This window comes from Lissotriton vulgaris, chromosome 1_1 (genome assembly GCF_964263255.1).
Source record: "Lissotriton vulgaris chromosome 1_1, aLisVul1.2, whole genome shotgun sequence".
NCBI lineage: Eukaryota > Metazoa > Chordata > Amphibia > Caudata > Salamandridae > Lissotriton > Lissotriton vulgaris.
In genome coordinates, this window is record NC_141685.1 from 1079964237 (window position 1) to 1079989425 (window position 25189).

Sequence of the window (25189 nt, forward strand, 5' to 3'; positions counted from 1 at the left end):
CAGCAGGTGTCTCCTACTATCCGCTTAAACTTTACAAGTGAAGCCTCCAAGCGCCACAGAGGAAAATATTGCAGCGCGTATATTATAAAATAAATAAATCACCACTCCTAGAGGCGACGAAGTCCTAACGCTAACAATACCTAACGGGGAAAAATACCTCCTACATCCCGGCGATTGTAGGCAGCGAAATATCAATCTCCACAACCAATTCACCTTGCTCACTAACACCGCTTCAAGACAAACAAGGGGAGGGGGCAAGCCGAGCCGCCAGCAGCTCTCCAGTTACACACACAGCCCCATCCCACGGGGTGCAAGCAGACTCATAACAGGCCTTTACACGGATTTACTAACTCAACAGAGCCAACCAGACACTCCTAACAGGCAAGCAATGGTGGGGTAAAGACCTACAGCAGCGTCATGTGACATCTTATAATCCGCTTCTTCATTTCACACAGTTTATGTACACCAGACATACGCGAGTGGTGCGCGCAAGCAACCCACCTCTTTCCTTCTTTCATTTAATTGTTTCCCTGTGAAATGGATCCAAAAGAGAAAAAGCCGGCGAGTGGTGCGCGCGCCACAGCGATTCATGTGGTTTCAATTATCGCGCCCGTATCTGGGCACGATAATTGAAACCACATGACGGCCGGTGCGCGTAATAGACACCAATAGGCCAGGAGGTGGAGCAATGCGCCCGGCTTTGGCCAATTGCGTGATGTCTTTGATAAGACACACGCAAAAGCCAATAGCGTGCCCCAAATGGAAAAGCACACGCACAAGCGTGTGCGATTCCTAGGTTCATTTTCAAACCCCCCTACAAAAAATCTCTCATTGCGCGAGCAGTGCTGCGCACTGCACAGCTAGGCGCGATACCTAAAAACATATGAGTGGTAAAAGGTTTATGATGTGGGTATATGGTCCATTAAATTTGCAAAGTGATGTTAACTCATGGTATACTCTTACATGTCAAAAAATATGTTTAACAAAATACATATGGGCCTCAGGTGCATACCCCAAGCCTGGTTCAGATACATAATAGGAAAAAGTAACCATAAGAAACTGGTCGACTCCACGTATGGAAGGAAATCTTTAAGTGAACAAACCGTGACAGACCAGGATAAACATAGCAACTGCAACACAGAAGAAAGTAAATGTTGGCTCTGATGTGTAGTACAAGGGCCAGCTTATGATTATCTCCAAAGATGCAAAGAACACAGTAGACATTTTAGAAAAGATATGGGACAGCTCACGTACAAAGAAACTCTCAGGTCTTTCCCTATTTATTTAAGCGGACCTAAAAATCCTTAACAAGACCTACACAGCTTTACAGAAAGAAACAGGTCTATAAATAGACTGAAAACAATGCAAATGGAATGCAACTCAACCAGATTGCCTCGCTATATAAAATACGTAAGAATGTGTGCAGCATTTCATGCAATATAGATTTCGCAATACCAGAGGGTAAAAAGAATCATTAATTTACTTGCCAAAACAGATACACATATTTTTACATCTCTGTAAGGTACAATTTCATTGAAAAAAAGAAGGAAGCTAGGGTTCAGAAGTTTAAGATAAAATTAAATGTTTTGGCTTTAATTCAGGGCATGCGGAGAGGCTGTGTTTTGGAAAATAAGAGGTGGTGCAGACTGCGAGACAGCCATAAAACTGGAAATTCTGTTCAGAGCCACTCTCGTTTACACCATCTTGAAGGCCATTAACTAATAGGCATACACTTCAGAGAGGCTGTGTACCTCATCACTAAGGAGCAGGATTGCTATTCCTGCATCAGATACCCCTCACCAACCCCTACAAACAAAGCCAGTACCCCATAGTCCTGACTTACAACTTCCACTTATTCTAGCATTGGGACCCATGCACTGTGCTGCCAATACCTCTCAGCCCCAATCTGAAGCACTACAAGATATCCCAGCACACGGAACAAAACACAGCTCTACCAGTCTATCCCATCTTGACCTGCATTATAACTGGTGTACCGTGACAGACCCACACTCCTCTGCAGTACGCATACTGTTTCAGCACAGAGATCCTCGAAGGCAGCTGTTGATGCACCTCTTCTGCCCAGAAAGAGGGGGAGAAAAAAACTGAACAAGCCCAAAATGTGAAATACATTTTTATTTGCTTTTTACATTGTTCATAACAGACCTATTTTCATTCTCCACAAAACAGAAATGATTGTACATTTTTTATATTTTTCAAAATAGTTTTATATATATTTGGTTAACAAAATACATATTCTCTGTAAACAAACAGCACAAAAAAAGAGAAAAAAAAAAAAAGAAGAGGTATTTGTCCCCCTTTTGCGTCGAATCCTGCGATTCATGCAGCAGTGTAGGATTTCGAAGCGAGAACCGTTAACCCTTTGGGTGCTGCTAAGGTGCAAGGAGAGATGCGAATGTTGCCCTGATGAGGGTGGGAGGTTGTTTGCACACCTGTTCCTGAACTTAACTAGCCAGCAGCGTCACTCCCTGGCTTGTGCTTTTGTAGGAAGGAGTTGGTTACTGCGGAGAGGCCACTATCATGACTAATTAAGTCGTTTACATGCAGTCTATTGTGTCAGAACAGAGGAAATCATGCCATCTAGCGAATGGGTAAAAGAGGAACACAGTAGTGTCAGGCCGAGGTCTGCTCATAGAGTCCATGAGGTTGCACACATGCCACAAAGAATGGTATAGGGCTAAGATGAGTTTGCTCCCAACCGTAATCAGGAAAGATGTCCATATACCGACACTTCATTCTGCCCCAACCCAAACTTAAATGTAGTGAAATATTTAATTGAAAAAGAACCAAAGCAATTTCATGGAAAGGTCGATCACAAGAGATCAAAGCTAGAGTACGGTTTAAAGCGAAGGTTAAGGAAATGTACAGGAACAAGGCTCTGATTAGATACATTTAGGTACTGAACTTGAGTCATCAAAGACTGGTCGTATGTATTAAGTAGTATAGGTATAAAATGCAATTAAAATATTCAAAATCATACTGCAAAATATAGGATAGGGGATGAAATGGAAATAAATACCTTTTAGTGGAAATTTTCTCAACCAAATGGTTACCAATGAAATAGTCATTTTAGCAACAGTTTTGATGACTTTTTTACTGAAATGTTTTCAATGAACTAGAATTTTGGTGAATGGACTTGGGTGACATGATCCTAGATGATGTATCCTGGAGAGAATGCTGCATTTTTTGGAGTGTGATACCAGATGAATGATATAATGTTCTGGGTGTGTGGGAGAGGAACTGTGGCAGACTGCCACAACTGCCCACAGCGAGTCTGGATGATACAGTACAGCCATGTCGCACCTACAAGTGCTGGAATCTTTCATGTTCAAGATAATCGCTCTCCACCAAATGCTACACACGCACACACAAAGACTACCTCATGCAGCTGCCTCCAAATGGAACGCACAAACAATAGGTGAAGCCTACATGTAAACTGCAAAGAACTCTTATAAGCACTCAGCAGTAACCAACTGAATAGAGAAATCAGTTGCACCCACTGCCTCCACCTTGGCACCTCTGCTCCAGGCACTTGCTTGGCCCAAGGAGATTTGTAATTGGCTTAACTCCTACTATTGTAATGTAGCTTAGTGCTGTGTTTCTTTTTTGACTACTGGTCCACAAAATATACCCCAAAAGGAGGTCTTAATTATAAAGTATAAAACGTATCACCTACCCCCTCAAACCATGAAACTTGAAATCTGCAGAGCCCTACTTGACCTCCACCCCAGAAACTACTGGAGATGGAAGAGCAACAGTGAGCAGTATTATGACACAATTATCAAACAACGAAGCCCTAAGATTCTTCGCCCTCCATCTCACCACTCATCTTTATCTGAATGTCCGACGCAAGAATTTGATTACTATAAAGGAAAGTGCTCACAATACACCACTTTAACATTCAAACATATACACTAAGATTGCACTCTGAAGTTGTGTGGAAGCTGTCCTTCACAAAGAGCATGAAGTATTAAACACTGCACTTACCCAGGCTCCTCACGCATGTCTTCTGACAAAGGAAGCCATCGTAAGATTGATCAGTTAATATTTTTGCTAATGTTTCCTTTCTAAAAGAAAGGCCATGTCATCATCTCTCACTAAGACCTGTAAAGGAAATCAGACTGTAGGATAGCTGACGCATCAGTGAAAGATGCCAGTCTAAACACACATTCGTGCTCAGGGCTGCCGACCACCCTCTTGTTGCCACGGCAATCACTCCCTTAAAAGGAATGGCTAGTTCTCACATGCTCAAAGAAACAGAAAAAGTTATGTAGTTACCTCTATTCGTGCCGCAAAGATCAGAGTGAGTCAGGCTCAGCAACGAATACTCCCATCAAATCGAGGTACACAGCCGCCTTGAGAATTTGCCAAGTCGGAGCTCACGAGCTGCATTTTATGAAATGTGAAGCACAAGAGTGGCCCAACACTCCCCCTGCTTTCATGAAAGAGTGATATGCCATTTTGAAGCCCTTCATACACTACTCTTGGTAGTAGAAGTAGGAACAAGCAAGACTGGTCAAGCAAATACCCTGCTAGGCACATGAAATGCTTCACAAAACTTAATGTGGAGGCTTCAACAACGCAGTTTACATCCATTTATGCAGAACAGAGACAGTTCCTCCAACTGTCAGGCAGCATACACTGGTATTCTCTGCTCAATGACGAGACCAAGGGACAGACTGCTGCCCAAATTTACATCGCTAACCTCCATCTTTTTGCGGCGACGCCAAATAGCTGCCTCTGCTCCATCAACAAATCTGACACTAGAAAAATGTTTGAGGCTGCGAGTACCATTATTACTGGTATAATGTTTAAGGCATGTGTCAAAGTTCCATATACTGGCCTCACAATGGTCATCAGGCCCATCTGTTCCACGGGGAGGCTCCATGAGCATTATATTAAGCAGCAGCCCGCTTCTACCAATGGAGAGAAATTAAACTGAAAATGCAACACTGCTAGTAACACAAACTAAAATGCTGAGACTCCACAGGCTAGAGTAGGCTCCTTGAATAAGTTGTTCCAAGGTAAAGAGGAAAGCCTCTCTATTATGACATGAAAAATGTTCATCCTCAAAAATGCCAACCGTGCCAGACGTTGTCAGAAGACATCAGTGAAGAAATAATGGTCATTAGAAAATGCAACATACATCAGATCTCGAAAAAACTCACACTTAACAGTAATGAGCCCTCAAGGAAAAAAAGAACAAATAAAAGGAAACTCTAAATCATCCCAAGATAATGGATATCCACCTGAATTAGAAGGCTTGACTACAAAAAGGAATTAAGTTTTGTGGACCGAAAGGCACCAGAGGTATGTGGCATTGAAAAGATCAACAACTGTCGCAGGTCCTGCTCTGAAGACCCCACCAAAGAAAGTCTTGCAGGGATAGTTAGGATTTTAGAAGATAGCTTCACAAGCACAGGGAGGTCATAAGTGGCAAAAAAAGCATTTGGTCCTCTCAAACAAAATATCAAAACACAAAGGGCAGTCACAACATATTCAGCTACATTTGCAACTGAACCCACATCCCTCTTCAAGAACATATTTGGGTTTTCCAGTTTGGCGCCATTCAGATTCCAAGTTATTAGGGCTACCTACCCCAGCACTTTTCTAACATATCTTGAAGTCAAGCAACATGTTCATATGAGGATATGAGAAGGATGTCCTTGTGTGGGGTGTGGAGGCACTGTATAAGAGTTCACAACCTCTGAAAGACACAACTTCACCCACAGAATTATTAGGAATATATGCTGCACTAAAAAAAAAAGAACAGTTAAGTGCATACCTGGCAAGGAGATCTTGTTGCCAAGAGAAGGGTCAGCCTCCTGGTTGGAATTTATTAGTAGGAACCCCACTCCAACATTTACTGTTGGTGTACATATTGTGGTTTACCAGTAGTTCTGAGGACAATCGGGCTTCAAAATTCATATTGGAGTGGACTTGCTGCTTAGCAAGAAAAAAATGGTAACTCAAAAACTACCGTGGTCTTAATTTGTTACATTAGGGTTTCAATGTTATCTGACCTCAGAGTAATCGCTCTTATGGACTCCTACAACAAGGATTAGGGGTGCTATTTTTAGATGTAGAAGCCGGATTACAGGGGTGAACCAATTTGTTCTCCCCTGCTCTTTTTAGCGGACAGAATGGTATTCTTGCAACATCCCATCCGTGGTTATGAACTGCTGTGCCCCAACAAACAGCCATGTAAACTCAACTTAATGTATGTGCTTTAACATACATTTGACCTACTCAATCATCTCTGCTAAACCATGTATACAAATAATAAAAACACTGAAGCAGCTTGTACATCCATAGTTGAGAGACCAACAAACTGTTGTAACTACATATTTCTTGGTGGGGGTCTAAAAGTTTGGCAATTCTTTCCAAATCTCGGCCTTGGTGGGGGGAGGGGATGACTGGGGAAGAAAGTGGACCCTGTAATTTGCATAGGGAGACTTCCTGCTCCCACATTAAACAACCTATTCACTAAGTGAATTAACAAACTATCCACTTATGCACAAACTTCCTTTCACCTTTAAAACAAATCTAAACAGGTTATAACCTCCAGGCTCCACTTCAAAGTCGTTTTTTATCGTTTATGTTACAAAGAGCATCAACTAAAAGATCGAGATAAGTCTGGTGCATAATAGGTTCCTGGACAAGAAAAAAAAAAGAAAAAAAAAGGAGGGGTCATTAAAAAGATTGAAGGAATTCTTATGCCCCAAAAAGTGAGACCATGGCTGCAGACTCCAGCACAGCTACAACCCAGGGAATATGATAGCACCAAAACATCTTAGCATGGTCAGGGAAACCTCTTTCAGGAGAGGGGGATATCTCAGAAAATATCTGCATAAGTGCTGGCAGCCCTCCAGTCTTTAGCACACAAGTCCCAGAAAACAGGGAAGTAAGAAAATAATCCATACTGAGGAAATGAGAAGCAAGTTCACGTCGTCTTCATTCCAGCTCTATTGGGTGTCCAGCTAACGCAATGCATAAGGCCTTGCCGTCTGTCACACATCTAGCCGCCAGCGCTGATGTGCCTCCACCTCCTCTGGTACAACCAGCAACAGCTCACAATTCTTCCCTCGCAGCTGATATTTCAAAAATGACCTGTTTTGGGAGAGGGACAAATAATCATTTAATAATTGTTAATTAAAACAAACTTAAAAAAAAACAACAAAAAAACGTATTTTGCCCGATTAAACCAGATCAGACACAGAAGGTTATTCCCAGTCACGAGTGACACTGCGGTACAAAACTAGCAAGGAAGGACAAAGTGTTTACTCTTAGGTAGAGATGGAAGGTTGTAAAATTAGTTAGAATAGTTAATAATTTTAAAGGTTAACAAGCATTGGAAATGCAATAGGTCTCGCATTAGAAAAGTTTGATCTATTGGTGTTGTGGAAATGTAATTATTTTTTGAGTTATGTTTATGTTTTTCCAATAATAAAAGTATTAATTTTGTTCTTTGAAATGGCAATAGTTATTAAAGTAGCCAATGTGACACTTCTAGCATTAGTAAAGGTACATGTTTAGTTTTTCCCTGTCTTACATGTATTGATCTGACAATTCCCAATGGCATAGAATTTTTCTAAATAATTAATACTGACATAATATTTGTTGTAATTTATAATGGTACTAGATTTAACGTTTGTATTTTATCACTTGACTATCGACGGCAGAAAGGGGCGTTGAAAGATGGGAGGGGGAGTTGGTATCCTTGGTTTGCCTGCGCTGGACGGTAGGGTTCAGACATGGTGCGATTGGGGGTTGGTTCTGGGCAGTCGAGGTGCGGGGGTGGGGGATATGCGGGCAGCTGCAGTGCTCGTGGTGGCTTGAATGGTGGTGCAGTCTGAGAAGAGAGGGCTGCTGATACAGGTTGTGAGGTGCGGGTGGGGTGTCAACCGCATGGGCCGCTCTGGAGCATAGCGTTGTAATATAGGACGTTACGGCCATTAAGGGGCTCCCGATGGCTCTGGGGGTGGTGCAGAGCAAGGCGAGCAAGAGGTGGGCGAGGTAAAGGGCAGGGGGGGGGGGGATTGTGGCACCAACGCAGTGCCCTCTTGCGCAGGACGTGGGGGGTTGGCAGGCATCCAGGGGGGAGAGAAAATAAATGATTAAATAAAAGTTTTCTATGTAGCAGAAAAGGCGGGTTGCAGGCTGTGCTGAGATGGGGTGGGCGGAGATCGGAATTAAGTGAGGAGATGGACGGGGCAGCGGGGGCGACTCTAGGAGAGTCAAAGGGCTGCGTCTGGAGGGAGGGGAGAGGGGCGGGCGTGTGGTGTGTCCATTGGTGGGTGGGAGTTGCAGTGCAGCCTTGGGAGGGGCAGTGCTAAGGGAGCAAGTTGGAGGGAGGCAAAGGGCACCACATGGGCACCAACACAGGGCAGCCAAGGTGGAAATGCACAACTCGCTGTGAAGTGTGTCAATGGTTTCATTGTACTGAAACACTGCTCCCTTATGTGGTGGGAAGAAACAAAATGAAATCTGATTGACACTTTAACATGCCATAGGATGACGATGCTGACGAAAAGCATATATTATGTGTTGGAAAACTGTTGAAGCTTGTGAGAAATCTAAAGCCATCTGTAGACGAGACCTAAAATAGCCTTTGTGGACAGAGATGATTTTAACAACTTTCGTTATATATTGCGTCCCTGTCCTCTTGAAGGTCTTAGAGAAACAAGCATGCCCATCGAATCCAAGAAATACCCCTTATGAAAACCTTCGGAATAACCTGTAATCTTAGATCATAACAGTTTTCAGTAAAGAGATGTGGGAGTACATGTTTTTATTGCATGGCTCGGCATTAGGCTGGCCTTAGGATCAAGTAAAAACAAGTAAAGCTGGTGGTAATGAAGCAGGGGGCGGGGCAGCGGAACCCTTTGATGTAGCTCACGGCCTTGGCGGCCTTGAAAGTGCAAGCAATTAGGGGGGAGGAGAAGTGTGGCACAGATGGCTGGCTTTCATGTGCATGCGCCTTTTAGGTCAATGCGCTTGCGCATTGAGCCTTGCTTTTCACGGGCACAGCATGAAATCGCCCGATGGTTAAGCTCTCATTAAGCCCCAATATCTCTCGCAAGCTCAATGCGCAAGCGCATTGACAGGCGAGACCTAAAATTTTTTAATATTGGTTTGAAAAAGAAAAATGGGTTGAACATAAAATCTTTTTGCATTATTTTCAACAAATTCATAGCAATTTAATTTGCTTGAGGATGTTGGAGACCGGCTGTGGCAGACTGCGCGACCCCGAGGCTGGCCACGAGGAGATTGGCCCGGGTCGCGAATGAGCGCTTGGAGCACGAGAGACACCTGCCTGGGATCTTGAGGCCAGAGTGCGGCAGTATCGTTTTCCCATGCGCCTCGCCCCCGGTTGGGGGACTGACTCTGGACTGCCTAGCTGGAAGCAGAACACTGAACAGTGCGGGAGAGCTCAGGGTAACGTGTCTACTCCTGGAGCAGTGGTGAGGAGCCGGACTTAAGCTTCCCTGATGACACTTGAGGCTAGGAGATCTACGCGCTGAAGCACAGGGGATGCACTTCTCCCACCTTACCGAAATACTCTACACTTTCCTCTACAGCTCTCCACCTTACATAACACTGTGCCGCCTAGTACCATCTTGACACTTTACATGCTGACAGAACCGCAGAGCCCCTGCCCCCCTAGATAGTGCTCGCTGCCCTGCTCACTCCATGCTCCCTTATCGCACTGGGTGCCCCCCTTGGAACGGTACGCGGGACCTTTACCCTACAGACGCACACTTAATATCGGTATTACAGACAGCTTACAGTGTAGCACGGAACGATCAATGAACTGTTATAACATGTATTGACTCCGGATCCTTTATTCGAAAAGGCCTACGATGTCTCTCTGGTTTTGTTTACTGTTGGGAACTGGGAAGGGAGAAAACTACATAAAAAATCTGTTCTACTGCATTACATCCTTATGTATGGTCTTTCACACTGCACTGGGTATCGGATGACCACAATATAGGGCGATACTACGCCACCGGGATGCCGGTTACTTGGCTGTGTTTACATAAGTGTGACGTGCTCTATGAGTTTGCATTTAACGCTGCCGGCCTCCGGGTTGTAGGCGACTGAAGCCGTGTACTATATTTAATGCGAAATAAAGCAGTTTGAACACCAAAAAAAAAAGTCTCAGGACCGCCTGTCTAAAGCTTTTTCTAAGTACAAGAAGTAGCAGACTAATATACAGACTAATAAAAATGATGTAAATTAATACTAACATTTCTAACAGAGGAGGGCAGCGTTACGAATAACTTTACCCCTTGGGCTTTATGCGTCAGTGCAGGGGCAGGGCTTGTCTGGGCGTTTTTCAAGCTCTTTGGTGCTTGTATCTGCAGGACAGCAGAGTCCCGCTGTGTCTGTTCACTCCCAATATGACTCCAAGAAGAATACAGCCTGTCCCAATGCAAGTGAGGAGTGAGACATTCTTCCTGATCGCACAGGGCAATTAAGTCCTACAATAAAGAGTTCATGGTAGGGGCAGGAGCGCGCTCTGTAATATTTGTAGTTCACATCCTCGCTCTTAACCCCCTTGTCCACGTTGTATGTAAATAATTGCCCATTTTGAACTGCAAGCCTTAAAACGTTATCTAGGAAACCAACGCATTTGCAATTCCAAATTGACTGGGTGATTGCATGTCTGTCGAGGCGCCCTACACAACACAGACAAGTCCAAAGGTGTGGTTGTTATTTCACAAGTGAATACACAGCTCAAGGGCAAAACAAAAGAGAAGCAGATTAGGCGCGACAGATAGAAGAGGCCACCGCTGACCAAGTCATTAAAAAACATCTTCTCTTCCTAGCTTGTTCCGGGCCCGCAGCAAGGGGCTTTGCACTAGGCCCTGAAACTGGACACTCGCCAACAGCCTCGACGTTGCCTCTTGTGTATTAATGACTGTGGTGCAGCACGAGGCAGCATCGCCGCCCGAGGGGGGCTTGGCTCTATCTCCGCTTTTAATTAAATCAAAGATTGATCACCAAGCCCCTTTTGACATGCGTAACGAAGCACGCACAATTAGTCCCCGCTTCCTCGCTCTTGTTGACAACAATGGCCAGACTTCAGGCCCCGATTAGAGATGGAACAAGCGGTCACCACTGTGAAAAAAATAGGGCTTACCTAATTGAAGGAGACAGTATAATGCTGCAAGTAAAAGATCCAGTCCTGATGGGCGGTCCCAAAAGGAGACAGGGTGGTAAAAAGGAGGGACTAAGAAGCCTTATCAATCGTAAGCCAGCATTTACCATGGACGATTACGCCAGCCAATGAAAAATATGGGCAGGGCTTCCACACCACTTCGAAAATATACCCTAATAAAGCAAGCCTCGCAAAATGAGCAGCGTGTGCGCTGCAACGCTAGGCACGACCTAAAAAGAGAACCACATGAGAGAAAGCAATATTGGGCTGTGGAGAAAAGTACTAGGGAGAGAGCTCAACACTGAGCATGAAGGGTGGGGAAGTTTGGTGGAAGAAGTAAAGCTAAGAGAGCAAAAGGCACATGAGGGCTACAGCAACTATTTGGTAAGGGAGAAGCACAGGACGGGGAGAGCTAGAAAACACATGCATCTCATGCAGTGCCTAACCAAAATGAAAACAAGGAAAATACTACTTACCAGTATGCATGTGTTCTTGGCATGTAGAGCTGCAGAGTTGTATACTAAGCATAGATCGCCATCTGGTGTTGGGCTCAGATGCTTGCACTTCGTTGTTGTCTGGGAACAGTCTTTTGTAGACACAAGATAGGGGACTCCTCCTTTGGACGATAGTGGGCATGGGCATAGACTCCATTCTCAGATTGTTTTTCGCCATGATGGGAAATGATGGAGTCAGTAAGAAGTAAGAGATATCCATGTTAATGTATCTAATTAAGTTAATACTGGAACAGGTACAGGTTCCGGGGAGGCAGTGGGCGTGTACAACTCTGCAGCTCTACATGCCAAGAACAGATGCATACTGGTATCATTTTCCGTTCATAGATTATGAGCTGCAGATTGTACACTATGCATAGAATGTACAGGAGTGTCTCCCCTAGCGGTGGTCACCTGCATCTATTGCAGAAGTTTGAAAAAGTGTTTTAAGAACAGCCTGGCCTACAGAAGCTTGTTGCTTAGCCTGTACATCAACAAAATAGTGTTTGGTGAAGGTGTGTGGTGTAGACCATGTTGCTGCTTTACATATGTCATCTACGGGAATGTTGCCAAGAATGCCACAGAAGTCCATACTTTGCGTGTTGAATGCGCCCTATGGGGAATTGTTAATGTGCATTTAGCCTTTTGGTAGCATATTTGAATACATTTTACTATCCACCTAGCGATCCCAGCTTTGGAGATGGGGTTACCCTTATGAGATGGGGAGAAGGCTACAAACAGTTATTTTATCTTTTGAAAGGGCATAGTCCGGTCAATGTAATCAAGTAGGGTTATTTTTACATCAAGTGTGTGAAAAGCTCTTTCTGCCACAGAGTCTGGTTTTTGGAAAAACAGCGGCAACTCAACTGATTGGTTAAGATGAAAAGCAAAGATTACTTTGGGAAGGAATTTTGAATTTGTTCTAGGAACCACTTTGTTACGATGTATTTGCAAGAATGGTTCTTGTATGGTTAAAGCCTGGATCTCACTTACCCTTCTGAGAGAGGTAATTGCGACAAGGAAAGCTACTTTCCATGTGAGGAACTGAAGTTCAGATTTATGAAGAGGTTCAAATGGGGGGACCCACGATCTTGTAAGAACAAGGTTTCAATTTCTCACCGGAGAGGGTGGCAGTCTGGGGAGGTATTATTCTTTTAAGGCCATCTATAAAGGCTTTAATTGTTGTCTGTTTTGTAAATAAGCAGCAAGTATCGCTAGATGTAATCGTATGGATGAATATGCTAGATTACATCTTTGTAAGTGTAGTAAATAACAAATGATGTCCTGGATTTGAAGCATCCAGCGGATCAATGTTATTGCAGTAGATGACAAATCTTTTCCATTTTGCTGCATAGCAAGCTCTAGTAGTAGGTTGTCTGGCTTCTTTAATTATGTTCATACATTCTGGCGGAAGGTTAAGATAACTAAACTCTAGGACTTCAGGAGCCAGATCGCTAGATTAAGTTGACCTTGATTGGGGTTGCCTCATCTCTCCATGGTTCTGCGTTAGCAATGTTGGGGAGAGGCGTAGTTTTTTATTTTTTTTATTTATTTATTATGAGTCTTATATAGCGCGCGGTTACCCTTGGGCATCCCAGCGCTTGTCCAGACATCCGCCGACACACTGCAAAGCAGAATCTAACATCTTAAGACGGGAAGAGGTGTGTCTTCAGAAGCTTCCGAAAACGAAGAGTGCAGGTCTCTAAACGCATTTTCAGTGGAAGCGCATTCCAGAGGGTGGCTGTATGCACCGAGAATCTTCTGCCCCCGGTACTCTGGGGACCTGAAGCAGAAGTTTCTGATCAGAGCGAAGAGCTCTGTTCGCTTTATAGGGCACCACTAACTTCCTTAGGGAAGGGGGTCCTTTCCCCTGGAGGATTTTATGTGCTGTGCAGAGAGCTTTAAACGTAACCCTCTCTCGCACCGGGAGCCAATGCAATGTTTTCAAGGCAGGCTTAGCTGATTGCCACCTTGGCGCATTAGTCAGCATCCTGGCCGCAGCATTTTGCACCTGCTGCAGCTTGCTGAACGTGGCTTCCGGGGCGCCAAGGAATATGGCATTGCAGTAATCGAGCCTAGAAATAATTAGCCCCTGGATGAGTAGCCTCCTCGATGGCAAGGGGAGGAGAGGCAGGACTCTACGGGCTGAGCGGAGGAGCCCAAAGCAGATCCCTGCCGTCTTCTTAGCCTAGGTCTTGAAGGAAAGATCTTGCTCCAACCATACCCCCAAGCTCTTGATCTCCAGCCTGGGGCTGGGGAGCTCACCCAGGCAGCTAGTCGAGGGAAGTGAGGGAGTCTTGTGCCCCAACAGCATTATCTCGGTCTTGGAACCGTTTAATTTGAGCGACGATTCGCACATCCAAGTGTGTACATTGGTCAGGCATAGGCGCAGCGAGTCTGGGTTCTTCACCAAATGGGATAATGCAACCACCAGCTGGGTATCGTCAGCATAGCTGACAATTTTTATCCCAAAAGGGGCAACCACATCCTCCAGGGGGGGCCATATAAACGTTAAACAACGTGGGGCTCAACGAAGAGCCTTCGTTTTTATGTGGAACTATTGAGAGTTCCAGCAGTGTTGTGAAACACGGTTGGCCTGCGCATGTGGGAGCCACCAGGATCATTTTGAGAGACTGTTGTCTGAGCTTGCGTACTACTAGGGGAATCAGTGGGAGTGGAGGAAAGGAAAAATGGTTGAAGAACTTGGGGATGAAGTTCCCAGTCGTGTATCTGCTGTGTATGACGACATAGCAGATACGCAATCTGATTGTGAACTCCTGGAATATGTTCTGCTAGAAGTTTGTTTTGTGGAATGGCCCATCTCCAAAGGTTTTATGCTAGCTGGGACAGCTGCAAAGAATGTGTGCCTCTTTGTTTTTTAATGTAATACATGGCTGTCATGTTGTCCGACCTGACTAGGACAGTTTTGTGCTGTAGATTTACTTGGAATTACTTTAATGCTAGAAATATTGCTAGTAATTCTAGGTGATTGATGTGGAGCACTTTTTGCTGAGTGGTCCATTAGCCTTGAATTGTGTGGTTTAGGAAATGGGCTCCCCAGCTGGTGAGTGATGCTTCTGCTGTTAGCACTATTTGTGGAACAAGCTCTAGGAACTGCCGCCCTTTGGACAGGTTTTGTGTGTTCCACCACTGCAGAGAGCATTGTGTGCGGCTGTCGACCAACACCAGATCTGCAAGTTGTCCTTGAGCTTGATTCCACTGACGTGCTAGGCATTCCTGTTAGGGGCGCATCTGAAGTCTTGCATGAGGTACGATAAAGCAGCAAGAGGCCATCATTCCTATGAGCTGCATAAATACCCTTGCTGGGAAGGAATGCTGTGGTTGAAATCTGCTGATTAGTGTTTGCATACTGGCTGGATTGGGATATGAGAGAGCTCTGGAGGAGTCTACTGTGGCCCCTAGATACTGATGTATGTGGGAGGGGTGAAGATTTGATTTGGGGTAGTTCAGTGTGAATCCCAATTTGTGTAGCAGCTGAATGGTTTGAGGAGTGTGATGAACACACTGGGTGAGTGATTTGGCTTTTATTAGCCAGTTGTCGAGATGTGGAAGGACATGGATTTGGTATCTTAAGTGTGCTGCTACCACCACATGGCACTTTGTGAACACTCTGGGTGCGGTGTCACCCTGAATGGAAGGAATTTGAACTGATAAGTGTTGTCCATCCACTATGAACCTTAGATACTTCCTGTGAGCAGGGTGTATGGGTATGTGGAAGTAGACAGCCTTGAGATCTAGTGTGGCAAGGAAGTTGCCTTGTTGCAGAAGTGTGAGAACCTGTTGGAGTGATCATATGAAAATGATCTGACTGCACATAGAGATTGAGGGGGTCTGAGGGCTAGTATGGATTGGCCTTAGGATGCCGTCCTTTTTGGGTATTAGGAAATACAGCGAATAAACCCCTGTTCCTTGATGCTGTAAGGGAAATGGTTCTATTGCATGCTTTAGAAGCAGTGAGAGAACCTCTTGTTTTAAGAGCGTGAGGTGTTCTGTGGACATTGGACGTTGTTTGGGTGGTATGGTGGGCAGGGTTGATGTAAGTTCCAGGCAGTAATCATACTGGATAATTTGTCTTACCCTCTTGTCTGTTGTGAAGGAATTCCAAACAGGTAGGAACTGAGAGTCTTCCCCCGACCGGAGTGGAATGGTCTGGGAGAGTGAAGGGAAGTCACTGTTTATTAGTGGGGGAGGCGCGAGTATTGTTGTTGCCTCTGCCTCTCCCTTTGTTATGTCCCCTATATCGGCCTCTAAAATGTCCTCTGTTGGGGGATGTTTGTGTGGTGTTTTTGCAGGAAGAGGAGGCTGTGTCTGTTGCAATGTTTTTAGATGCTCCTCTATCGAAGGAGAGACTAAATGACCCACGTGTGGATGGAGACTAGTGCTCCCATGGATTTAGCAGTTTGTGTCCTTTTTCATCTTCTCCAGAGTGGTGTCTACAGCCGGTCCCAAAAATTGTTCCTAATTGAATGGCTGCTTGAGGATAGTTGCTTGTACCTCTGGTTTAAAGCCTGAAATGCGTAACCAGGCATGTCGTCTGAGTAGCACACTAGTGTTAATGGATCTAGAGGCTGTGTCAAGTGAAGTTTATGGGACCCCCTCTCAAGCTATCACTTTCAGGTCAGGGAGAAGAGGGGGAAAAAAAACAACACAATGAGACAACTCCCTTGTGACCTTTTAATTTTTCGGGATTCAATCTCCAATTATCTGGGCATAACCATATTACAATAACAAATTCTTTTTACCTTCTCATTTTTTTTTTGAAATTATTTTTTCATTAAGCACTTCTTTTCAGTTTAAAAGATTTTTTTCACCACAAAGTACATTATCATCAATAAATCACAATACAAAATTCATTATTCACATACTAATACCCATATTAATACACATAATACACGGTAACCACACCTGGTGAACCCCGCGGTTGTGTGGAGCAGTCGGCGAGCCCCAGGTGTCCCGCCGCGGTGGTGATTCCGTCCGGATACCGCCTGAGACGACGCCCGCTGATCGACTTGTGGGAAGCCAGAGAGCCGCGAGACCTTCAGGCTTGGGGTCCCGGCGGCGTGATCCGGCGACTGCGAGTGGCCTGTCGGAGTGTCTGCGCTCCAGCGATCGAGTGGGTGCCAAGGCGGCCTTTACCGGCGGAGCGGCGCCGAGCGGAGAACGGCGACGTAGCTGGCCTACGACTACTACGCAAGACCGGGGCTCGAGAACGCCTGCTCCACGTGGCTGCTCCGGCCCACCCCTGGCCGTGGCGGAGTAGAGTCGCGCCTCCGGAGTACTTGCACGCCCAGGCGAGCCGGCCCCAGTTGTCACTCGCCCTGCGGGCCTGCCCCTCGACTGTGTGCATCGCATTTGGACCCGTGACGGAGGTAGGCCTTGTTACCTGGGCGTTGGCCCCATTGACTGTAATGGGCGGCCATTTTGGAGACCTCGGACCGGCCGCCCAGCCTTGACCCGGGCCTCAGCGCTGCAGTGCTTCCTGACCGACGACGGAGTGCCCGACCGGCTTCCGCTGCTCAGCGGCCCTGACCTTAGGCGCCTCTTTACCAAGCTGCGGTCATCGGTGACTCCCGCCCGCCAAAATGTCGAATGCCAGGGGTCAGAGGAGGGGCGACCGAACTTTGCCGGACATGTTGGGACGTGGTGCCCTGCGAAGCGGGGGGAGCCAGGCCGCCTGAGCTCCCCGGCCCATTCCAGAGGCACTGACGACGGAGAGCCCCCAGTGACTCGATCGTTCCTGGAGTCGCTGTCTAGCTCCTTGAGGGAGGATTTTCAGACTTTGAAGCAAGAGGTGGCCGGAGAGGTCCGGGAAGTCCGGAGAGAAGTGGACTCCCTGGGGGAGCGAGTTAACACTGGAGGAGGCTGGTCATTCCAGAGATGAAGAGATCACCCACCTGCAACAGGAGGTCCTGCGGCTGCGGGAACAACAGATTGAGCTGCAGGCCCACGCCGAAGACCTCGAAAACCGATCCAGGCGGAATAATATCAGGGTCCGGGGCGTCCCGTCCAACGAGGAGGGTGACGACGTGACCGCTTACCTGGAGGCCCTCTTCCGCGCAATCTTGGGGGAGTCAGAGGACTTTCAAGTCCGTATCGACAGGGCGCACAGGGTGGGCCGCCCTCGCAGAGCCTCGGCGCCCCCCCCGGCCATTTTGGCCTTTCTGCCGGACTTCGCGCCTCGTGGAGAATCCGTTCTTTCAGGGGGGAGGCAGCAGCCTTTCCGCTTCAGAGATCACCCGGTGGCTCTCTATCAAGACTTGTCCACGGTCACGCTGCAGAAGAGGAAATCTTTCAAAATTGCCACGGACTTCCTTCGGGAGCATGAAACGCAGTATTCTTGGGGGCACCCCTTCCGCTTGATCTTCCGGTGGAACGGGACACTGCACCAGCTCCGGTCCCTCCAGGATGTCTGCGCCGTACTGGGAATCACGGCCTCGGAGGCAGACACCCCGGCGCCGCGCCGCAGGCGAAGCACTCGAGATGGTTGGCAGCAGATCGGGGAGAGGCGCTCCCCACGATTCGGGCGGACATGTCGAGCGCTATCCAGGAGGCCTCCAGAGCAATAGCGAACAGTGATGTGGCCTTGACGGCCTGAACGTTCTCCGGGGGGAGTCTACATTAGCTTTTCATCATTGCAGGTGCGATGGTTCTGGGGGTAGGGGGGGACGGGGGTGCTGGTGGTGGTGGCTGGACGTCCACTTAATCGACTTTCCACGGCCTTGTCCGATAAGGACCGGACTGGGACAATGACTTTTGTATGGCCTGAGAAGCGGGGGTGGGGAGGGGAGTTGCAGGGGAATGTTTCGAGTTGGGGGGTTTGTTCGGGGGATGGGAGTTGGGGGCAGTGTGGAGCTGGGTGTGTGAAGTTCCGGGGGAAGGGGGGGTCCACTCAGTTGGGGGGTTTTGGGGTTCGGGGACTGTACTGTGCCGTAGGGATGTTTGCTTTCGCTGTGTGCTGAGGTTTCTTGTTGTGGCCTCTGTGTTTCGCCCGCTGGGCCTTGCCCGCCTTCATGCGCGTTTCTGGGGTTCCCCTCCTTGATGGCTCTTAAAGTTGTTACTCTGAATGTGAAGGGGCTGAATAACCCGGTTAAAAGGCGGGCCGTCCTGTCTCTGTTGGAGAACTCTCAGGCCGACATCTGCCTACTGCAGGAGACCCATCTGCTGGCCAAGGATTGTCCCAGAATGCACACCCCCAAGTTCCCCACGCAGCTCTTTTCCTCCAGTGCTTCCAAAACGGCAGGTGTAGCGCTCTTATTCTCTAGGGGGTTCAGAGGGGAGGTTTTGCAGAAGGTAGTGGAACAGAAAGGGAGACTTTTGGCATATAGGATCAAGGTGGGGGACTTGGTGATAACTGTAGGCTCTATATACGGCCCCAATGACCATCAAGACCAATTTTTGCTCAGGGCATTGGAAGACGTGGCGTCCACCTCTGATAGGCACATTGTGCTAGGGGGGATTTGAATTTGGTCTTTGATGCGGCTCTGGACAGGTCAGTGCAACAGCGCCACCAGTTGGGAGAGCTTTCGGGCTCGATTCGTACCCGGCTGGAGGAGCTCGATATGCACGACATGTGGCGCCGCCTCCACCCCGCGACCCGCGCGTAATCCTATTGCTCTCATGCACACAAGTCCTACGCGAGACTGGATCATCTCCTAGTGACGGGCCCAATGTTCGCACTAGCCTCGAGTGCCGACACAGGGGTCCTCTCTCTTTCCGACCATGCGCCGGTGGAGGGTACCTTCAGTCTACCCCCGGTGGCTCGTCCGAGAGGGGTCTGGCGTCTCCGGGACACGCTGCTGCACAAGCGCTCGACGGTGCAACAGATTCGCGCGGCCATAACAGACTTCCAGCGGGTAAACGACGACGACACCTCCCGCGCGACGCAATGGGCTGCCCTGAAGGCTGTGCTCCGGGGCGAATTTATCGCTATCTCCTCAGCGGAGAACAAGGATCGCCAGCTCAAGAGGGACGAGCTTACTCAGCAGGTGCGGGAGCTGGAACAGGTACATCATAGAACGGGCGCCCCCAGAGTCTGGAGGCAACTGAAGGCCGCCAGGAAACTCTTGTCTGCTCTTGACACTGACCGGGCGGAGTACGCGATGCTTCGTCTGAAGCACAAGTATTACACCGGTGGAGACAGGTGCGGCCGGCTCTTGGCGCACAAGCTTAGGGTGCAACATCAGCAGCACCGAGTGAAAGAGCTGGTTACTCCTGCCGGAGGGTCAGTCACGGAGGACGAGCGAATTGCGGACGTTTTCCGTAACTTCTACGCTGACCTCTACACTGGCGAGCCCCCCTCCGCCCGGGCGGAGGCGGACTATCTGGAATCGGTGTCGCTCCCATCATTAACACCGGAACAGGCCCAGTATCTGGAACGGGAGATCCGGATCGAGGAAGTGGTTACGGCGATCTCCCGGCTTAAGACGGGTAAGGCCCCGGGACCGGATGGCTTTATCCCTCTTTTCTATAAGACCTTCTGTCAGGACCTTGCGCCTCTGCCGACGCGCCTGTTCAATACATTTTCGGAGCCGGGTGCCATTCCCCCTGAATTTCTCCAGGCCACGGTCTCCGTGATCCCGAAACCGGGCAAGGACCGGATTGCCTGCGGGTCATACCGCCCTATTTCGCTACTGAACACGGACCTGAAGGTTTTCACTAGCATACTGGCAGCACGTCTGGCACTTCATCTCCCGGGCATGGTTGACTCGGATCAGGCCGGCTTCGTGCCAGGCAGGCAGACAGTGGACAACACGAAGAGGGTGACTCATATTCTTGAGAAGGCCTCCAGGATTCCCAGGGAACGCATGCTCCTCTCCATAGACGCTGAAAAGGTGCACTGGCCCTATCTAGAGAAGGTCCTGGGCATGTTTGGGGTCGGCGAGAAGTTCCGGCGCCTGATTTTCAACTGCTACCGGTTTCCGTCCGCGGTGGTCCGGGTGAATGGGGGCAGCTCCCGACCCTTTCCAATAGAACGTGGTACACGACAGGGATGCCCGCTGTCTCCTCTGCTTTTCGCTCTTTATATGGAGCCGTTTGCTCAAAGGGTCCGACAGAACCCCGATATCACGGGGGTCAGGATGGGAGAGTTTCGCCATGCGCTCAGCCTCTACGCGGATGATGTCATTTTGACGCTCGATGACCCACGGAGGTCCCTGCCTGCATGTATCGCGGAATTGGACCCCTTTGCCACGGTGGCGGGCTTCAAAGTGAACCTCGGGAAGTCTGCTGCCCTCGATATCTCGCTGAATAGCGCCACCAGAGCTGACCTGCAGAGGCTTTTTCCTTTGAGCTGGTCCGGGGACCGGATTCCGTATCTGGGGATCCTCTTGGCATCCTCACTCCCCGCGATGGTCACGGCTTTTTTCTTTCTTTTCTTTTTTTATAGAGCGCGTAGTCACCCTCGAGTATCCCAGCGCTGAAACCTCGGACTCCTAAGGGGGGGGGGGGGGGGGGGGCACAGGAAAGCTTCGAATAAATCAGGGAAAAAGGAGGGTTTTGAGGGACTTCCTAAATCGTAGGAGGTTTGGTTCAGCTCTGAGATTCGAGGGGAGAGCGTTCCATTTTCTGGCCGTATTTACCGAAAACCTGCGGCCGCCGATGCGGGTTTTCTTCACCCTAGGGACAACGATAAGGTTTCCCTGTTCAGACCGGAGCGCTCTCGGCGGTCTGTATGGAGTGATCCAAGTGCTCAGAATGGGGGGACCAGCGTTGTGCAGAACCTTGTGTGCCAGGCAGAGGGCCTTGAAGGCAACTCTTTCCCTCACGGGGCGCCAGTGAAGTTTCCTCAGAGCAGGTTTGGCCGATGTTCTTGCTGGGGTGTTTGTGAGCAGGCGGGCTGCGGCATTTTGGGTTTTTTGTAGTATTTGGAGGGTGGCTTCCGGCGCCCCGAGGTAAATAGCGTTGCTATAATCTAGCCTTGCTAGCACTAAGCCTTGAATTAGCAGGAGGCGGGACTGAAATGGTAGTAGGGGGAGCACCTTTCTGCATGATCTAAGTAGCCCATAGCAGATGCCGGCTGTTTTCCTAGCCTGTGTCCTAAAGGTGAGATCTGTCTCCAGCCACACTCCCAGACTCTTAACCTCTGTCTTAGGGGAGGGGGGGTCACCCATACAGGCGGGCCAGATGTTAGGGGGGGAGACTCGAAGTTTTGTGACCGAGGAGCAGGATCTCTGTTTTTGGCCCGTTAAGCTTTAGGTCAGAGTCGCCCATCCATTGATGGACGGAGGAGAGGCAGTCTCGCAGGTTGGAGGGCTTTAGCTTGGGGTGTGAGAGGGTCACACCAGCTGAGTGTCGTCAGCGTAGCTGACGATCGTGACTCCGAATGGGGCGACCAGCTCCTCCAGTGGGGCCATATACACGTTGAAAAGCGTGGGGCTCAGTGACGAGCCCTGAGGTACTCCACACCGGAGGGGGATTGAGGGTGAGCGGCTTTCTCCTTCCCAGACTTGGAAGGAGCGTCGGGAGAGAAAGGATGTGAGCCATCTCAGCGCACTGTCTTGTACGCCAGTGTTCTCTAGGCGCTGGGCTAGGACCTGGTGGCTGACAGTGTCGAATGCCGCGCTAAGGTCCAGGAGGACCACTGCCACTGATCCTCCTGTGTCCATGATTTCCCTCGCGTTTTCTACGGCCGCCAGGAGGGCGGTGTCTGTGCCTTGACCTGGTCTGAAGCCTGTTTGGGAGTTTTAGCAGATGGTTTGCCTCTAAGAAGTGGGACAGCTTTTTATTTGCAAGCTTCTCCGCGACCTTACCTATCCAAGGGAGGAGCGAGATGGGTCTATAGTTGGATAAGTCCGCGGGGTCTAACGACGGCTTTTTCAGAAGACCTTTAACAACGGCCTCCTTCCAGCTTTGTGGGACTTCTCCTTGGGCAAACGAGGTGTTAATGAGGGCCGTGAGTCTAGCTGTAATGGTCCGAGCGATGTTTTTAGTGAACCGTACGGGGACTGAATCGCTGGGGGCCCCACTTTTCGTGGCTGCTAGAGTAGTTGCCACTTCTTCTTCTGTGACTGGTCCGAATGAAGCTAGACAAGGGGGTTCGGGTTTGTCCGTGGGGTTTCCTGACGTGAGGGCACGATCCTTGGCTATTCCAGGGATGGTCTGATTGGTGGCAGGTAGGGAGGAAAGGATTTTCTTAATTTTATTGTCGAAGAAGTTAGCCAGGTTGACGCATTTCTCCTCGGCTGCTTTGGGATCCAAGGGTGTCTGCGGGGGGGCTGGGACATGGAGGAGCTCTTTAAGGATGGAAAAAGTCTCTTTGGCAGAGCACGAGGAATTCTTTATTCTTTCCTCAAAGAAGGAGCTTTTTGCGCTGTGGAGGGCTTGTTTATAAGCCTTCATGGCTGTTTGATAAGCGTTTTTGTCCGTCGCCAATTTGTTTTTTCTCCATGTTCGCTCCGTTTTTTTGCACTCCTTCCTAAGAATATTCAGGGGCGGAGTGTACCAAGGAGCATGGTTAATCCTTTTAGCATGCTTAAGAGAGCATGTTAATGGGATGAGGCTGTCTAGGGGGTTGGTGAGCCAGCTGTTAAATTCTCTATTGGCGGTGTTAGGGTCAGTTGAGAGGGGGCCGTCGGATTCCCTAAGCTTCACTTCCCATTCTTCTGGACTTAACTTGTGCCAACGTCTGGTAAGTATCCTGGTTTTCTGTTTAGGGGCCGAGGCGGGCTGATAGGACCAGTGCATAGGGACCAGGAAGTGGTCAGTCCATGGAAGGGGGGTAGGGTCTTGGGTTTGGAGATTCCAAATGTTGGTGAAAACTGGGTCTAGGAGATGTCCTTTCTCGTGAGTGGGTTTCGAGTTCAGGAGCAGGAGGTCAGCTGACATGAGGTCTGCTAGGAGATTAGCGGCAGTGTTGTCTGCCGGGTCTAGAAAGTGTAGATTTAAGTCCCCTAGAAGAAGAAAGTTGGGCGTTGCTATTGTTTTTAAAAGGATGTGATCCATCAGAGTGCTTGAGAAGTCACCTATCGAGCCTGGTGGTCGGTATACCAGAAGACCCGATAGTGAGGTGGTGGGGGAGATCTGGAGGGTGAAATTACAGTTTTCACAGTCCTTGACCGTACCGTCGTTGATCCTGCAGCTGAGATGGTCTTTATGGAGAATGGCGAGCCCGCCACCTCTTCCGACTGGTCTGTTAAGGCAGCAGATTTGGTAGCCGGGGGGGGGGTTGCATTGACCAAGTCTGAGCCGTTGCTGGGGGTCAGCCATGTTTCGGTCAGAAATAGGGCGTCTAGCGAGAGGGTTTGAGTGAGGAGGTTTATCTCGTGCGAGTGCTTTGCTAGCGACCTGCAGTTCAGAAGGCCCAGTCGAAGCGTGTGGCTAAGTTCCGTGGCTTCGGGGGTGTCGCAGAGGGGACATCCTGTGAATGGGGTGTCATCCTTGAGGATAAATTCACACTGAGGATTTTTCTTTGTGTTCCAGAGGCGGAGGGTATCCGGGGGGTAGGATAGGTGGGGCTGTGAATTGGGCATAGTGTCTGGTCCTAGGGCCGCCTGGGCCCGGACGGGCCCGGACGGGCTTGCCTTTGGCGCGCCTTCGGCGCGCTGACGGCGCGCCCGCTGGGCCCGTCCGCTGCGCGTCCGGAAATTGCACATCTTTAAGGGGGGGGAAGGGGCGGGTGGGCGTGGCCTAGGAGTAGGCGTGGCCTCTCTCCCTCGCCGTCAATGGCGTCAGGATTAGTTAGTTTTTAGGATCTCTCTGTTGCAGCGAAGGGGTCGCTGTTTCGGCGTTTTGGAGCCCGCTCCAGTGGTGGCAGACGGGTGAGTGACGGGTGAGTGCCAATTACACGGCTTTGAGTACGAAATTCAGAGAGGAATTGGCCCGGTGGGATAAGGGCACGTTATCGCTGCTGGGCAGGGTGGCCGCAGTGAAGATGACCCTTCTACCTCAGGTGCTGTACCTGTTTAGGGCGCTCCCGCTCCAGCCCCCCAAAGGATGGCTCGCAGAGACTCAATCGGCCATCGCACGTTTTGTGTGGCAGGGCCGTAGGCCTCGGATCAAACGGACCATAGCTACGCTGGCGCCTGAGTCTGGAGGACTAGGGATACCAGACTTGCAGAAATATTTCCAGGCCGCCCAATTGCGCTATTTGGTGGAGTGGAGCTGGTGGGAGTCGGATAAACACTGGCTGTTTCAGGACCAGGAGGTAGCAGGCAGAACGCTACAGGAGGTGCCTTTCCTGAGACGGGCCCATCGGCCCCCTAACCTTTACGCCTCCTTTGTGACGCGGGTCCCACTTCGGGTGTGGGACTCGGTGGCTACTAGGCATGAACTCACTACCTTTCCCTCACCCTTCACGCTGCTGATTAGCAATCCGGACTTTGGCCCGGGTATGGAGCCTGGCGCCTACGATCATTGGCGAACGGCCCGTTGCTGCACCTTGTTTCATCTATATGGCCCGGAGGGTGTCGTCCCCTTCCAGGACTTACGTCGAGATTATGGCCTCCCCGAGACGGAGCGTATGCGGTATATGCAAGCACGCCACTGGGCGCTACAGCCT

General features: G+C 49.1%; 1 protein-coding gene across 2 annotated transcripts in view; it reads right to left on the minus strand.

Moving 5' to 3' along the window:
• Positions 1-2115: 2115 nt before the first annotated feature.
• JOSD1 (Josephin domain containing 1) overlaps positions 2116-25189 on the minus strand; it is a 106959-nt gene continuing 83885 nt past the window's right edge. For both annotated transcript variants that reach the window (XM_086963366.1, XM_086963361.1), the window contains one exon: positions 2116-7128. In XM_086963366.1, coding sequence (XP_086819492.1) covers positions 7029-7128 — 100 coding nt within the window. In that variant the 3' untranslated portion in view covers positions 2116-7028. The remainder of the gene's footprint in view (positions 7129-25189) is intronic.